Source organism: Stylophora pistillata, chromosome 8 (assembly GCF_964205215.1).
Source record: "Stylophora pistillata chromosome 8, jaStyPist1.2, whole genome shotgun sequence".
NCBI classification, from domain to species: domain Eukaryota; kingdom Metazoa; phylum Cnidaria; class Anthozoa; order Scleractinia; family Pocilloporidae; genus Stylophora; species Stylophora pistillata.
In genome coordinates, this window is record NC_142526.1 from 26693366 (window position 1) to 26708629 (window position 15264).

General features: G+C 40.9%; 2 protein-coding genes across 2 annotated transcripts; one reads left to right on the forward strand and one right to left on the reverse strand.

The window, feature by feature from the left end:
• Positions 1 to 242: 242 nt before the first annotated feature.
• Positions 243 to 11966, reverse strand: LOC111333582 (uncharacterized). Its single transcript, XM_022939191.2, has 12 exons — positions 11492 to 11966; positions 11143 to 11374; positions 10276 to 10354; positions 9518 to 9687; positions 8908 to 9044; positions 8216 to 8335; positions 4086 to 4440; positions 3649 to 3972; positions 2977 to 3078; positions 1981 to 2202; positions 1311 to 1378; positions 243 to 1213 (listed from the first exon to the last, which is right to left on the reverse strand). The coding sequence occupies exons 2-12, from the start codon at positions 11264 to 11266 to the stop codon at positions 1091 to 1093; spliced, it is 1824 nt and encodes a 607-aa protein (XP_022794926.1). The 5' UTR covers positions 11267 to 11374; positions 11492 to 11966; the 3' UTR covers positions 243 to 1090.
• A 1089-nt stretch (positions 11967 to 13055) lies between these two features.
• LOC111333579 (uncharacterized) lies at positions 13056 to 14788 on the forward strand. The gene has a single exon (XM_022939185.2). It carries the CDS (start codon positions 13196 to 13198, stop codon positions 14567 to 14569), a length of 1374 nt encoding a protein of 457 aa, XP_022794920.2. The 5' UTR covers positions 13056 to 13195; the 3' UTR covers positions 14570 to 14788.
• The last annotated feature ends 476 nt before the right edge of the window (positions 14789 to 15264 follow it).

The following is a 15264-nucleotide window of genomic DNA, read 5'->3' on the forward strand; positions in this document are numbered from 1 at the left end:
GCTAAAAATTAAATCAGTACACTTTGCATAGCTGGCGGTGTGGTCCCTCTCTTTCGCGGGGTGACTGTAAGATGAAAAAATAGAGGAAAAGAAAGACGAAAATCTCGCTCACTTCCTCAGTCTTGCCGGGTACCTTTACGTTGACGTTTCGTATCGTCGCAGAAACAAGTCAAAATATTATGCCGTAACCTCTTCACAGATCTCTCTCGAACAGTTAAAGTGATACTTTGACTCAAAAGCTCTCTCATGAGAAAATGGATCAATCAAGTAGGCTGATACATATATATTGTCTTTGTATTACTGCCAACACCAATAAAATACTTAGGTCCGTATTTCAGGCAAACTTTCGAACCCTCCATCATGGCTAAATCGACAGATACAGGCCAAAACTATTCTAGAGGTTGGTTCAGAATTTGTTACCCGAGTTGCTTTCACCTGAAAAAAGTCTCGAAACGTCGGGGATTTACAACTGCTATCAAAAATACTTGATAGTTCTCTTCTAAATTGCGAGAACGGTTAAAAAACTACTGAATACAGAGAGTACTAAGACACACTCAGGTTCGTTTAAGTTTCCTGACCGTTCCCTTTCGTCCCACTGTTAGATTAGAGAATGCGAAGCCAAAAACAAATGTCAGTTCAGTGACACTTCACAAGTAGAGGTTTAGGACCCTGTTTACATAGAGTTGGGGGACCCCCCTCCCCAGGTAGGTGAGGTAACATATAATCTCTCAATTTATCTTGATCACGTTTACATGATAGGTGGGACAACCCGCCTATAGGCAGGTTGCTCGATCTGCCGGGTGGGGTAACCTTGTCAACCGGGGTCGCGTTCATGCTCTTTTTGTAAGCGTGCCAAAAACCTCACTCGGGTATCCTGGGGTTGTAAAATTGCGTGTAAACGTAGGCTATTCTTCGACACGGCTTGGCGGTTACCTCACCTACCTGGGGTTCCCCACCTTCATTTAAACAGGCTCTTGACCAAGAAACCTCCTATCTGGACACAGTTCTTACTTTCACGTAAAAATGTTACTGAGAGATTTAATGAATTTCAAGAAAAGAAAAGCAAATCAAAGGGACATTGCCACATAAATTAATGAGGCTGTGTGCTGTGAGCTATCTGTTCCTTCAAAACCATAATACTCTGTCGTTGATCTTCAGGCAACAAAGCAATCTGCTGGTCAGTGAGGCTCAACACTTGCATGATAAGGGCCGCCTGCAAAGGGAATGAACAATGAAGTCAACACCTCGCATAACCTGCAAGCTATCAAACCAACGATGTCAAAACAACACTGTGAAATCTCTTTGGTTACCTTCTCTTGATCCTGGGTTGTGACCTCACCGCCTTGCGAAACAGGCCCCGCCTGTCCAGGATTAAAACCTGTTCAAATGTACTGCATGTTAAAAAGGTCGTGTCGGGGAAAAGGCGAAACAGTTCTATTTTGCTTTAATTGCAAACCAATGTTTATGTGAGGGGGAAATGCAAGGGAATATTCAAATTTCTGAGGCTACATCCCTAACTCACTAGAATTTTCAAATAGTGTCTCTTCTCAAAATATGAAGCCATCATTTAAATCGATTATCGTGTCGGGGAAAACGCGAAACAGTTCTATTTTGCTTTAATAACAAACCAATGTTTATGTTAGGGAACTTCAAGGAAATATTTGAATTTGTGAGGTTACATTTCTGACTCACTGGAATTTTCAAAGAGCATCTCTCTACAATTATGAATCTATCATTTTAATCAATTAATTTAACCTTCCACATCTAACAGCAGTAAGTTCGTTTAAATTACAACAACTTGTAAAAATCTTAATATACACTACATAAGCATAAAGAAATTTAGAGGAGGAAAGTTTTGACTTTTCAATTCAGTATTGTTGTATTGGAGTAAACCAAGACAGTTCAATCATTTCTAAACACACAGAGTTAACAAGTTAAATATACATGTGAAATGTAAATATTTAAGCACATCGTTCTGACCTTGAGGACCTCTGGGAGGTGGTCCTCCTTGGTTAGGGCCCCATTGTTGCTGTGGTGAATGGACAGGTCCTGAAAAACGTCCATCATTTGGGGGACCTGGGGGCCCACGTTCACCACGTGGGTCCCTTGGCCCACTAGGTGGTCCATATCTTTGTTCAGGAGGTGGACCTCTTGGGTCCCGGGGCTGATCTCTGGGGTCCATTGAGGGAGCTCTTCTGTCATCTACAACAGAGATTTAGACAGTAGCTAAATTAAGATGTACCAGACTAATTTAAAAAATAACATAATCTAATGACACAATGACTCACTTCAGGAGAGGATAAAAATTGTTTGAATGGTCTTAAACAATTTTATGAATTGCATCTGTTGTTTTCACTTGTATTGGTGGAGAAGAATTACTACTGAAACTTGATTTATCCATAGGCCATTGCAGAAACGTGAGAGGACTGAGAAAGTGTGTGGTTGTTTTCCGTTTGTCTGAAAAACTATGATATTCAAATGAAAGATCAACTAAATTTGAGAGTCTTAAGCAAGAATAGAAGTATTTAGAAGAGGAAAATGGCAAAATGACAGCTTTTCAAATATCACCTAAAATAGAAAGTTTGTATGGATTGGGTAGACAGGGCAAAAAATTTTAAGGGTTTGTATGGAATTTTTGCAACTTTTGCAAGGCTCCAATTTGGACACTTTTCCACTGCAAACTCTCAAACTTGGCTGGGTAGCTTTTCATTCAGTAACATTTCAGTTGAAATGTTTAGATTTTTAATGGAATCATTATAAGAAACTCATCCCAGTCCTCTCACGCTTCTGCAATGGGCTATATGTGCCTTATAGACATTAAATTTGGATATAGTAATGCCTGCATTCTTGATAGCTGACTAAGCAGCTCTGTACAAAAGTTCCAGCTCATTTAACCCTAAATATAATTCCTTTGTAGAGGGCAAACAAATTAATACAACAAAAATATTGAATAACTAACTAAATGTTTAGTTATACCTCTTGATGGCTCTCTGTTTCGTGGGTCTCTGGGATCAAAGGGCATACGTCGATCTCTTGGGTCTCCGAATTGATCTTGAGGAGGACCTCTATAGTCAGGACCTGAAAAAAAAAAAAAAAAAAAAGCTCACATCAAAATAGTAACTCTCAAAATTCATTGATGTTAAGATGATTAAGATTGAGATATAAAAAAATAAGGTTTAATGAGACCGAAATATTTTTGCGCCACTTAAGGCTTTAGGTGAACCATGAATCATAAGAATACTCTTGTGATAAGATCTCTTCAGATGGTTTTTGTATTGAAGAATTCCTGCAGCTCAAAGAAAGTTGAAAGAAAGAGGCTGGTGGCACAGAGAGCTTCAAGGGCAACATCATCCACTTGATCCAAAGGCATTATCAAACAGTATCTCAACAAGTAATGGGTAAATAATTTGTTTTATATATTTGTTCATTTAGTGCATTTAGAGCATCTCAAATATCAAGAGAAAACATGATTACAGGCTAAAGAAAAGGCACCTAAGTTAAAGTATTTTTAAATAAATCATCTTATCTTTTTGTTTAGTGATCAATATGAGTTGCATTTTCCAGTCAAGCTGAACTGTTAAATGATTAGACATATCTCCTAGGATCACACACAAAAATATTTGTCTGTGGGTTATTGCAATCATATACCTCTGCCTTCAGGTCCTCTCATGTCTGAATGAGGGCCCCTGTAGTCCCTTGGATCTGGGCCAGGTCCACGCATGTCTCCAAGAAGGCTCCTTATTTCACCAGGACCTCTGTCAGGTGGACCTCTCATATCTCCTGAGCCTCTATCAGGTGGACCCCTCATATCTCCAGGACCTCTATCAGGTGGACCTCTCATATCTCCTGGGCCTCTATCCATAGGACCTCTCATGTCTCCTGGCCCTCTGTTTGGAGGTCCTCTCATGTCCGGAGGGCCTCGCATGTCTGGGTGCATTCCTCTCATATCTGGTGGACCCCGCCCGTCAGGTCCTACAGAAATAAAGATATAGATATCAGGACTCTTTTGCATGTCAGTGAAGCTTGGGAAAACATCAAAAGCTACATCTGTTTAAACAACGTGTTGGTGAACTTTCTTTGCATACCTGGTCCTCTCATGTCTGGTGGACCTCTACCATCTTGTGGGCCCCTCATGTCTGATTGCCCCCTCATATCTTGAGGGCCTCTCATATCTGGTGGACCTCTCATATCCAGAGGGCCTCTCATGTCTCCTGGGCCTCTCCCTTCAGGTGGACCCCTCATGTCTGGAGGACCTCTCATGTCTAGAGGACCTCTTATTTCAGATGCTGATCCAGGTGCTGATTGGAAGGGTCCAGGAGGGCCCTGATTATTTGGACCTTTTCTTTCCCCTAAAGGTCCTGCACGCATTAGTGGCTGAGGCTGTTGCACACCTGTTGGTTGTAAAGGTGCTACCGGATCCGCAGGTCTGTGCAAGATGCCCTGAAACATGGAGGAATCTTATTCATTAAAAACATTCCTTACACAGTTTTCAATTGAACCCGTAACCCCTGACATCTGTCACAGGTGTCACTGGTAAGTGTTACGGCTGTCAAAGCGCTTTGAGTAGTAGATCAAATGAATAAAGGCTGATAGTTTCCAAAGAAACTGTTTGGGGCTGCGTCGGTGGGAGTAACGAAATAATTGGGATATATCAACAAAGTTGAAATGGTAAATTGGCCACCGTAATAATTACAAAAGCTGACGTTTCAAGCATTAGCCCTTCTTCGTAGTAGATCAAAGCCTATTAAACGCAAATAAAAGAATGCCTTTGTGCAGAGATAATTAAGTTTAGTATTGAATGTTAGTTTTAGTTTTGGAAACGAATAGCCTGTCAGTGAACAATCACTATGCTCCGCAACTTCTCCACATCGTTGAAATATGGGCACCCTAGCCCAGGCCTCTCCAAGATGTTGTCTTCCAAAAACATGACTGCTGCGATTTAAATTGGGACCCTATAGGCCTAGATAGATTAGATATAGATAGATAGTTTATTATCAAAAACCTTGCAGCCACAGGCTGAATTACGTTTGATTTACAATAAAATATATACTACAAAAAATACATGGCTAAGAAGAACTAATTAAAAAGACAAAAATATATAATTAAGAGAAAAACAATATTACATCATTGCTTTATGGACATAGTGATGGATAAAACTATTTCGAGTACGAATGGTGTGGAGGCGCCGTGTAGTAAAAGAGTGCTGACTCCTTAAATTGACTTCGCACTCATTCTTGGGAGGTAGTAAGCTATAGAGCTTGTGCGAGGGATTAGACAGGATGGAATTAAAAAGCTTATCACATAAGAACTCGCGGCGGTTGTGTAAGGGAACTAGACCAGTCAAAAGAAGCGCCTCATTGTACGAACAATCTGGATAGATAATACGTAAAGCTCGCCTTTGACATCTCTCAAGATCTACTGAAAGGTATTGCGGGAGGCTATGATGATAAACAGGGCATGCATATTCAGTGACAGGCCTAATACAAGTCAAATAGAAGAGCAAAAGTTCCTCCGACTTGACCTGTGCACGCTTAAGCTGACGCAAAAAATACAGGCGCTTGTTTACTTTCTTTACAACTTCGGATACGTGATTATTCCACGTGAGATCGCAAGATATCTGCAAACCTAAGATCTTTGCTTGCTCTACACACTCTAAGTCCTGATCATTAACCTTAATTGGATCAAAGTTCTTTCTAGAGTGACTGAATGTTATGCGCAGTTCCTTGCACTTGGTTTCATTTAATTGGAACTTGTCAGCAGAAGCTTGCGTCGCGAGTTCGTCAACCGCTTGTTGGACTTTGCTGACCTCAGACTTCATGACTGTTTCAGAAATAGTGGAGTCATCGACATATTTCCACATGTCTGTACCCGGGATGATGAGGTCGTTTATCATAATAGTAAATAACCAGGGGCCAAGTTTTGTGCCCTGTGGGACCCCTGATGGGATGGCCCCCCACTCCGAGTAACAGTCCTGACTAAGTTTAACACGCTGTCGGCGACAGGACAGAAAGTCCACTATCCAGTCAATTATTCCGCTTGGAAGATCGTATGAAATGAGCTTCTGAACTAGGATCTGATGGTCAATGAGGTCAAACGCCTTGCGGAAGTCAAAGAGGATGGTTCTGACAGTTGCACTGTTCCCATCCGTAGCACTAAGCCATGAGTGGACCATGCTTATTAGTGCTTGTGTCGTACTGGAACCTGGCACAGTCCCAAACTGCCGTACATCCACTTTCGCCAACACAACAGGCTTGAGGAAACTCTCCACGACGAAATCTTCAGCAACCTTAGAAAGCACGGGAGTTAGGGATATTGGACGTAGATGTTTGTTTACATCGTGTATTGGATTCTGCTTTGGTACTGGAGTGATGTTAGCGTCCTTCCAAGACTGAGGCAACCGTGCTTCCTTAAACGAACAGTTAAGGATATCAGTCACAGGTAGTGCTAGTAAATCTGCATTCTCTTTAAGAAGCCAACCGGGGATTCCGTCCGGACCGGTTGCCTTAGTTGGATTTAAGGCGGATAGCTTCTTTAAAACAGAGAATTCTGATACCTGGAAAGCACTCTCCTGGTCAGAGTTGGTTGAGGTGTTAGGTGAAAGGGGGGTGAAGACGCGCATAGGAGCCAAGAACGCCTGGTTGATGGTGTTAGCAATGTCTATCGTGCTTGGAGGCGAACCTCTCTGACCACAATCAATATGTTGGTAGAGGGTAGCTGGATTAACGCCTCTAGAAGCTGCGTCTGACATACCACTGAGCTTCTTTACCTCACGCCACCAAACTGCGGGTTTACAGTCCTTCAGATGTTCAACCTTGGAGTTATAGAACTTTGCACGGCATGCTTTCCTCTCACGATTAACGCGGTTTCGTAGGGTGCGGTACTGCTCCTGGTCGCCTTGAGCGAGGGCCTTTTGGCGGCTGTGAATGAGACCCTTCAATTGTTGATTGACCCAGGGCGGCTCGTTGGTTTGTACCGACTTAGACTTCAGGGGGAGGAGAATGTCCATTCCGGTCTTAACTATGGTCTCCAGCATTTCCACTTTGCCCTTGCAAGAATCTTTACTATCGATAAGTGTCTTAACGTCCACATTTCCAAGATACGTGCGCATAGCCATACGCGTTGTAGGCCGTAAGTCCCTCGATTTCACGATAAGTTTAGTTCTTAGTTGTTGGGAACGCACGAGCGGCTGAACTTCTACAGAAAAATGATCGGACAAACCGAGAGCAGGGCGCTGGATCGGAGGGGCATAGAACTCCTTCACATTTGTTAACACCGGATCTAAGGTATTTCTGCCGCGAGTTGGAAAGGTAACGATTTGCTTCAAATTAAAGCCGTTACTAAGGCGCGAAGATTTCTTTAACAGAGTTTTATTGAAGTCACCAAGTAAAATTATCCCGCAGCCAGGAAAGCGAGCCTCAACCAAAGATAAACAGTTATACAAATAATCCAGCATAGGCGGATCCGCGGCGCTCGGAGAATGATAAACAACTCCAACAATAATGCGTGGCCTTCGGCTATGTGCTTAGCTGTTACGCATGGAGGTGGCACAGCAACGGCTGCACAAAATTCTGTTGAGAACCCTGCCTTATAACCTTAATCAGAAAAGTAGGGAACTCATAATGTATACAGGGTTGTAGCCAAGAAATTAAGCTGATGACTGAAATTTGAAGTGTAGCAGCTCAAAGATCCTTTGACTTGCAAGTGCGTAATCTTGTAAGTGCCTGTAATGCTCTACAGAGCAATAAATACCAGTGCTAGTGTGCAATATAGTTTAGAAGCATGCAACCTGATAGGAATTCCACCTTTTTACAAAGTCACAAACACCTGCTTGCCACAACACTGTCATAGACAAATGCAAAATCAAAAATGAAAATAACTAAAAAGGCAAAGATAAATAATTAAGTGTATGATTTACCAGTATCTTCTTAGGATAGGATACTGACAGTTCTGAAATGCATACTTAGAAAACTGACTTGAACTGCCTTAATTAGATTTTTTTAAGCAAACCTCCTTTCCAAGTTTTTTTGTTGGATAAGTCTTCAAATACATGTATGTACCATTTTGATGATGATAAACTTAAAATCTACATTTTCAAACACAATTTCTCTTTGGCTTTTTTCCTCTTTCATTCTTACCATTTGCTTTTTTACTAGAACAAAGATAGTGCAATTACACCCCCGTAGTTGTAATATAAAATTTGCTCATTGACACCAACCTGTGCAATAACAGGATCCACAATTTTCATGACAACCTGAGCCTGCAATAAGGCATAGGCAAGCTGTGGGTTTTGAAGTAACATCTGTCGGGCTTCCTCGGGGTTGTTTTGGATACAAATCTGACAGCAGTACAAAACGTAAAGTTAGTTAGCAATAACCACTACAGTAAACTGATACTACTGAAAAGGAAGCATTTTGTTGCCATGTTGAAATACACACCAAAATAAACCTTGAACTGAGAATTTCTCAGCAGTTTCCTCTCATTCATATTTAATTTTTAGAAAAGGTTTTAAAATGAGTGTTGAAAGTTATCAGGAGTTGGATTGGTTTTGAATTTATTTAGTTTACAAAAACTCAACCTATCCTCTTAACCTAACCAAGGCTTAACACTAACTTTTCAAATTACTATCCTGGTTAGAGACAACTACCCAAAAATTTTTTCAGCTAGGTCCATATGATAACAGCATAATCAATGGAAAGACTTGAAAGCACAATGCAAGCAACACCTTTATTACATAATGTTACAGGAAAGTTAGAAGTCTAAACGTTTACAGGTAAAGGTTAAGACTATAATTACTAAGGTTTTCAACAAGGAATGTCCTTAAAATGTACTTAATTCCACTGATTTCAAGAGCTGAAAAAGTTTTGTATAAAAAGATCTTTATTGCTACTACTACCACAAGTGATTTACCTTCATCTGCTTCATAAGTTCAAACATCTGCTCCGGAGGTAAACTTGCCACAGCTTGTGTAATGGCTTCAGGTGCTTCTTCAGGAGCAACTGGTGGTCCATAAGGATTTGCTTCTGGACGACTGCTTCCTTCTATACCTGGTGGCAAGGTATAAAGTTGTAAGGTAGAGATTGGCTGACTTTACCTAAGCTAAGTGGTGCATTAGGTACCACAGCTTCTTACAGCCTCTGAACTGGATCTGAGCAGGAGTATTGCTCGTCCTCTTGAATGCAATGCAAGTTACCCCCTCTCCCCTCTGCTTTATGTCACATTTTCCTCACAGTTTGAGGTACCTAGTTACACTCCTAGGTGGAGAGAGACACTGAGAGTTAAGCATCTCCCCTATGAATGCAATATAACAATTTGATGAGGTTTCGAACCTGCAAATCTCACCTCTGAGCGTGGTAATCAATAAGCATCTGTGTCTCCCATGGAATACAAATGAGGACAGAGTAAAAAGACAATAACTCAGAGACAAAAATATTTCTCTGACAAAACAATACTACCATGAGGACAAGTATAGCTAAAAATCAAACAAAAATGTGAGTCAAATACACCAAAACTAGCTAACCTTTCATTTCCTCCCTGTTCTTTTCTGAAGCAGCACTGTCAACGCGCAATGCTCTTCCATTCAGTTCATACCCATTTAGATTTCTTATAGCACTCAAGGCAGTTTCTTGGTCCTTATACTCACAGAACCCATATCCTTTAGGCTTTCCTGTTTCACGATCAAACACCAATCTAATGCAAACATTAAAATAAAAAATATTTACTCCAAATAATTACGTATTGCTGTAGAGTGAAGTAGAAAAATATCAACACATGTTATGCCTCACAAGTTTTCACTTCAAGGCATTGAATGCAATGTATAAATTATAAAATTTACCCAAAAGTTTTTTACTCAATATCCTTGTAAAAGGGGTACTCTATCACTTTGCTGACAGGTCAACTTGCCGACACCATTGGTCAACTCACTGACACCTTAGATCAATTTCCCATCAGTTACCCCTTGTAACAAATGGAGTAAAAAAAATTAGTTTTTGTGAGTTAGCCAAAGTTTCTGGCAAGTTGACATTAAGAAGTAAACCAGTTTTGTCAAAAGGTTGGTTTTCAGCGAGTTGACATGTTGGCAAAGTGGCCGTTATCACAACAGCAATTAGCCTTAACTCTCATCAATGATTAAGATTTTTCCTATTTCTGGCACTTGTCTGAGTATTTTCCTTATCCTAAACACTCTCAGCCTCAAAAGTAACTTTTCCAAGTAATAAGAAAATCAATTTTAACTCTTCAGTGCAAAATATACTTGTTCAATTTTATTTCTCAGCTGACCTAAAGCTAACAACTGGTCCAACTTCAGAGAAGATCTCTTTGAGTTGCTCCTCAGATGCTTCATAAGGAATATTCCCAACTAAAAAGATAAAAACACATAGCTTAAATATTAAAATTGTATGGGCCCATATATTATTAGTCCTATGAGGCCTCTGTTTCAGTGAATTATTTATTTAACTTCGCCGACAGGCAGGGACACCGCGACAGCTTGCGCCAATTACCGCGAGGCCAGTAAACCCAACCATCCCACCCCAGGGGAGGACATCCATCACACAGTAATCTCATGCGTGGGAAATTAACGTCTCCTACCCCTAACCCTGCAGGAGACGGGACCTCCATTTATTTGTCCCTATCCGAGAAGACTAGAATATCTAACCATTTCTTGATGTTATAGAAAGGTAGCAAATTCTTCTCAATTATTTTAAGACCTTGAGTGTTGGTCCGGCCGGGGCTCGAACCCTCGACCTCCCGCACAACAGTCCAGCGCTATATCCATTGACCTAACCGGGAGGCGACAAGCACAAGTAGAATAAAACAGTTAGTAAGACCAAGCATGTGGTGGAAATAGTTGTGAAGGAGATTTTAAAACCTAATTTCTCCGATCATTGGTTCTAGTAAACTACTTATCCTTTAGATTAAAAGAAACAAAAATAATCAAACCTTCAATAAATTTTGAGCAAATATTTCAGCATTTCGAATAAAGAATATTCAAAGACCAACAGATCTGGCCGAATCGCCAACATTTCTCCTAGTAAGCAATCTATAGCTACGGTGTAAACCCACTTAATCATATGGTAAATACTCATTAATGGCCCAACGAACGGTACTGTCATCAAATAAAAATAAAATATCGGGAATAAAACGCACCAAAAACTGAACGCAATGATCTATCTGATGCAACACCGGCTTGTTGCTTAGCCTGATTTTGTGCTTGAGGTAGTCCAGCCACTGTTGCCGCCATATTTATTCTCCCACAAGCCTTCATGGGCATGAAATGCTAGTCTCAGTCTCCTATGTGTCGATGATGATACCAAAAACAGGTCCAAAACACGGGGATATTGAAAACACTGTGACATCGACCGTCGGCAGAAGCTGTATCCTGGTCGTGAGGAAAATATGTTCATTCTACCAAATTAGCCTTTCATTTGAAGAGAAAGGAAGTTTATGCAAGGGACGTTCTTAAGAGAGGGTTAAAAATATAATCCCCAGTTGTTACCGTTTACTGCGTCACAAGCGTCAAATTTCGTGTTTAGCGATATTTTTGCTACCTGAGAAAATTTAGGGCTTGAGTAGGCCACTAGAAAATATAATGTCTTGCCTCATCGATGAGCAAACTTAGTTTCACGTCTTAGATATAAAAAATCATAATAAGAAATATCTGCTCAGACTGCTAAAATATATCTCCTTCTGGATTGAAAGAGATTGAAAAGGTAAACGGTAGCTCCGAATGGTGGCCAGTTAGTCTAAAACTCATTAGGTATATCGAATCGCTAATTCTTTCCCCCTAAAGCTACATCGAAAGTTTCGTCATTGTCACACATTTCCAGTCTTCCTCCCCGAGGAAGTAAAACGCCTCAAACTTGGGGAGAATGTAGCCGGAAGGCCGAGAAGGCTTTGACATCCTGACAGCAAAATTCAGTGGCTTTTTTTAAAAAAATCCTGAAACACCACATGAAGACTTTAGCATAATTTACGCGTTGTTCATAGGCCTGATATAGATTGGAAACAAAAAAGTAAAATAGGTTTCCGTTGGTTTTCTTTCTTTGTACCGCTTATAAGAATTTTCCATTTCACGCTACTCTGATCTGAGGATTGTGAAAAATGCTGACTCGAATTAATAACTCGGCACGGATAAAAGTAAATTTGATATGCCTCATCGTTTCCCAGAATTTTTCAGAATTTTCCGGAGTGTTCGATATCTATAGGATTTGTTAGATCAGCCCGAATTTCAGTTGGCACTGACGTTAAAATTCACGTGAATACAATACCCGTGAAAATCGCATGAACAGTATCGTGACTGGCAATTGAAAACTGATCGAGCTATTTCGTTATCATTTTCTATCGACGTACTTCCGCTCTCGCTAATGCTTACACTTTTCAAAACAATTTATTACGTTCGTAAATGTGGTATTGAATTCCTAATTCTGAATTAATCTTGACCGACCTTGGAAATATTGTACCAGTCAGCACAAAAGCGAAAGTCAGCAGATTCCATCACGCTTACATGCAAATTCATGCAAGTCCTTAAGGGGCGCTGACACATGCATATTCAGCATGAAAAATGAAAACGCTTGACAAAGCACATCACCAGTTGGTCTTATTTCGGCACTTAAACCAACGTAACTAGACATTCATAGGTTCTAATCGTTAAGAATACCAGCATTAGTTAAGAACATGCAAAAATAACTATGAAGGACAAGAATTAATGGAAGGACTCAACAAAAAAAAGCAAAAGTGACTAGTATACAAGAATGATGAATCGCTATCTTCTTATTTGCATAATTATGACATCATTAAAAAGTAATCACATGATGTCATGACGTTGCAGTTTTTAAGCCAATCAGATTACGACTCTGAAGGATAAAGAAATCGCCCCGACACATCGACGCCATTGCGTTTCTGAATTTTCAGGCTCGCGGAGATTACGTTTGTTAAACGTTTGAAAAATTGAAGTTACCTCTCGAAAATCATCATGCAGATCTTCGTGAAGACTTTAACAGGGAAGACTATCACTCTCGAAGTTGAACCGAGCGATAGTATCGAAAATGTGAAGACAAAGATCCAAGACAAGGAAGGCATCCCGCCCGACCAACAGCGTCTTATTTTCGCAGGGAAACAACTCGAAGACGGCCGAACCCTGAGTGATTACAACATCCAAAAAGAGTCAACTCTTCATCTGGTTCTTCGCCTGAGAGGTGGAATGCAGATTTTTGTGAAAACTCTGACGGGAAAGACCATCACGCTTGAAGTTGAGCCGAGCGACTCCATTGAAAATGTGAAGACAAAGATCCAAGACAAAGAAGGTATCCCTCCCGATCAACAAAGGTTGATTTTCGCCGGCAAACAATTGGAAGATGGCCGTACCCTGAGCGACTACAACATCCAGAAAGAATCAACCCTTCATTTGGTGTTGCGTTTGAGAGGAGGAATGCAGATTTTCGTCAAGACTCTCACAGGCAAGACAATCACCCTCGAAGTAGAACCAAGCGACTCCATCGAGAACGTCAAAACAAAGATCCAGGACAAAGAAGGTATCCCACCCGACCAGCAAAGATTGATTTTTGCCGGCAAACAGTTAGAAGATGGCCGCACCCTGAGCGACTACAACATCCAGAAAGAATCGACCCTCCATCTTGTTTTGCGTCTGCGTGGTGGTATGCAGATCTTCGTTAAGACCCTGACAGGAAAAACAATTACCCTCGAGGTTGAACCCAGCGACTCAATCGAGAACGTCAAGACAAAAATCCAGGACAAGGAGGGCATCCCACCCGACCAGCAGAGGTTGATTTTCGCGGGCAAACAGTTGGAAGATGGCCGCACCCTGAGTGACTATAACATTCAAAAAGAATCAACCCTCCATCTTGTTTTGCGTCTGCGTGGTGGTATGCAGATCTTCGTCAAGACCCTGACAGGGAAAACCATTACCCTCGAGGTAGAGCCCAGCGATTCGATTGAAAATGTCAAAACGAAGATCCAGGATAAAGAAGGCATCCCCCCGGATCAGCAGAGATTGATCTTTGCAGGAAAGCAATTAGAAGATGGCCGTACCTTGAGCGACTACAACATTCAGAAGGAATCAACTCTTCACCTTGTGCTGCGTCTGCGTGGTGGTATGCAGATCTTTGTAAAAACCCTTACAGGCAAAACCATTACCCTTGAAGTTGAACCCAGTGACTCCATTGAGAATGTCAAGACAAAGATACAAGATAAAGAAGGTATCCCTCCAGACCAACAGAGGTTGATCTTTGCCGGGAAGCAGTTAGAAGATGGTCGCACCCTGAGTGACTACAACATCCAGAAGGAATCAACCCTCCACCTGGTGTTGCGCCTGCGGGGTGGCATGCAGATCTTTGTGAAGACCCTGACTGGCAAAACAATCACCTTGGAGGTTGAACCCAGTGATTCAATTGAGAATGTCAAGACCAAGATTCAGGACAAAGAAGGTATTCCCCCAGACCAACAAAGGTTAATCTTTGCTGGCAAGCAACTTGAAGATGGCCGCACCTTGAGCGACTACAACATCCAAAAAGAATCAACCCTTCATTTGGTGCTGCGTCTGAGAGGTGGACATTAAAATCCCTGAACACTGACCTAACAGTTGGATTATTAAAACTACATAAGGCAACTAGTATCTGGGGTTTTTTCGTAGTTCAAGTTTTTCTTTTTTTGCATTGTTTCAGTTCTAAAATATTGTAAACAGGTTCAAAATTTTTTTGCTTAGACTACCTTTGGAAAGATACAAAAACTGTAAGGAGATTTACGTCAATGCCTATTAAAATTTTGTTGGATTGAACGTGTGAAGTGTATCTTAAAGCACTAGGTGGTCATATTAAAGCTCCACGAAGGTTCAGGTTTTCCCTTAAACAAGATTATACTCCTGAAAATTGAGTATGGAGAATGCCATAGGCTACGAAAATGACTTGTGCAATGATTTAATTCTGTGCCCTCACTCCAGGAAGTGACCCCTCATAGCAAGTGCCCTCCTCAAATTTTCCCTTGTAAGGGCCTTCATAAATTGGTGATAGCACTAAAGGAGTTAATGTGCATTGAAATCATTGATACATCTTTCCTTAATCATCTTAGTTCAAAAGCAGAAGTCTCATTCTCTTGGCTTTTTGTGGATTTTCAATAAAAATCTTATCTGAAATGTACCATCACAAATTCTGGTGTTAATAAGAAAATGAACATGAACTCTTGAGGTACCATAAATTGATGACCTGGGCACTATTCAATACCTTTGTTTTATTGATGAGTAAACTGAGGAAGAGC

Bases quoted from the DNA above. Each gene is read 5' to 3' on its own strand.
- LOC111333582 (XM_022939191.2), bottom strand. From the start codon at position 11,266: ATGCCCATGAAGGCTTGTGGGAGAATAAATATGGCGGCAACAGTGGCT. The intron at 9,045-9,517 runs GTTAGCTAGTTT...CCTTGCCACCAG, and splicing joins GAACAGGGAGGAAATGAAAG to GTATAGAAGGAAGCAGTCGT. The intron at 3,079-3,648 runs GTATATGATTGC...TTTTTTTTTCAG, and splicing joins GAGAGGACCTGAAGGCAGAG to GTCCTGACTATAGAGGTCCT.
- LOC111333579 (XM_022939185.2), top strand. From the start codon at position 13,196: ATGCAGATTTTTGTGAAAACTCTGACGGGAAAGACCATCACGCTTGAA.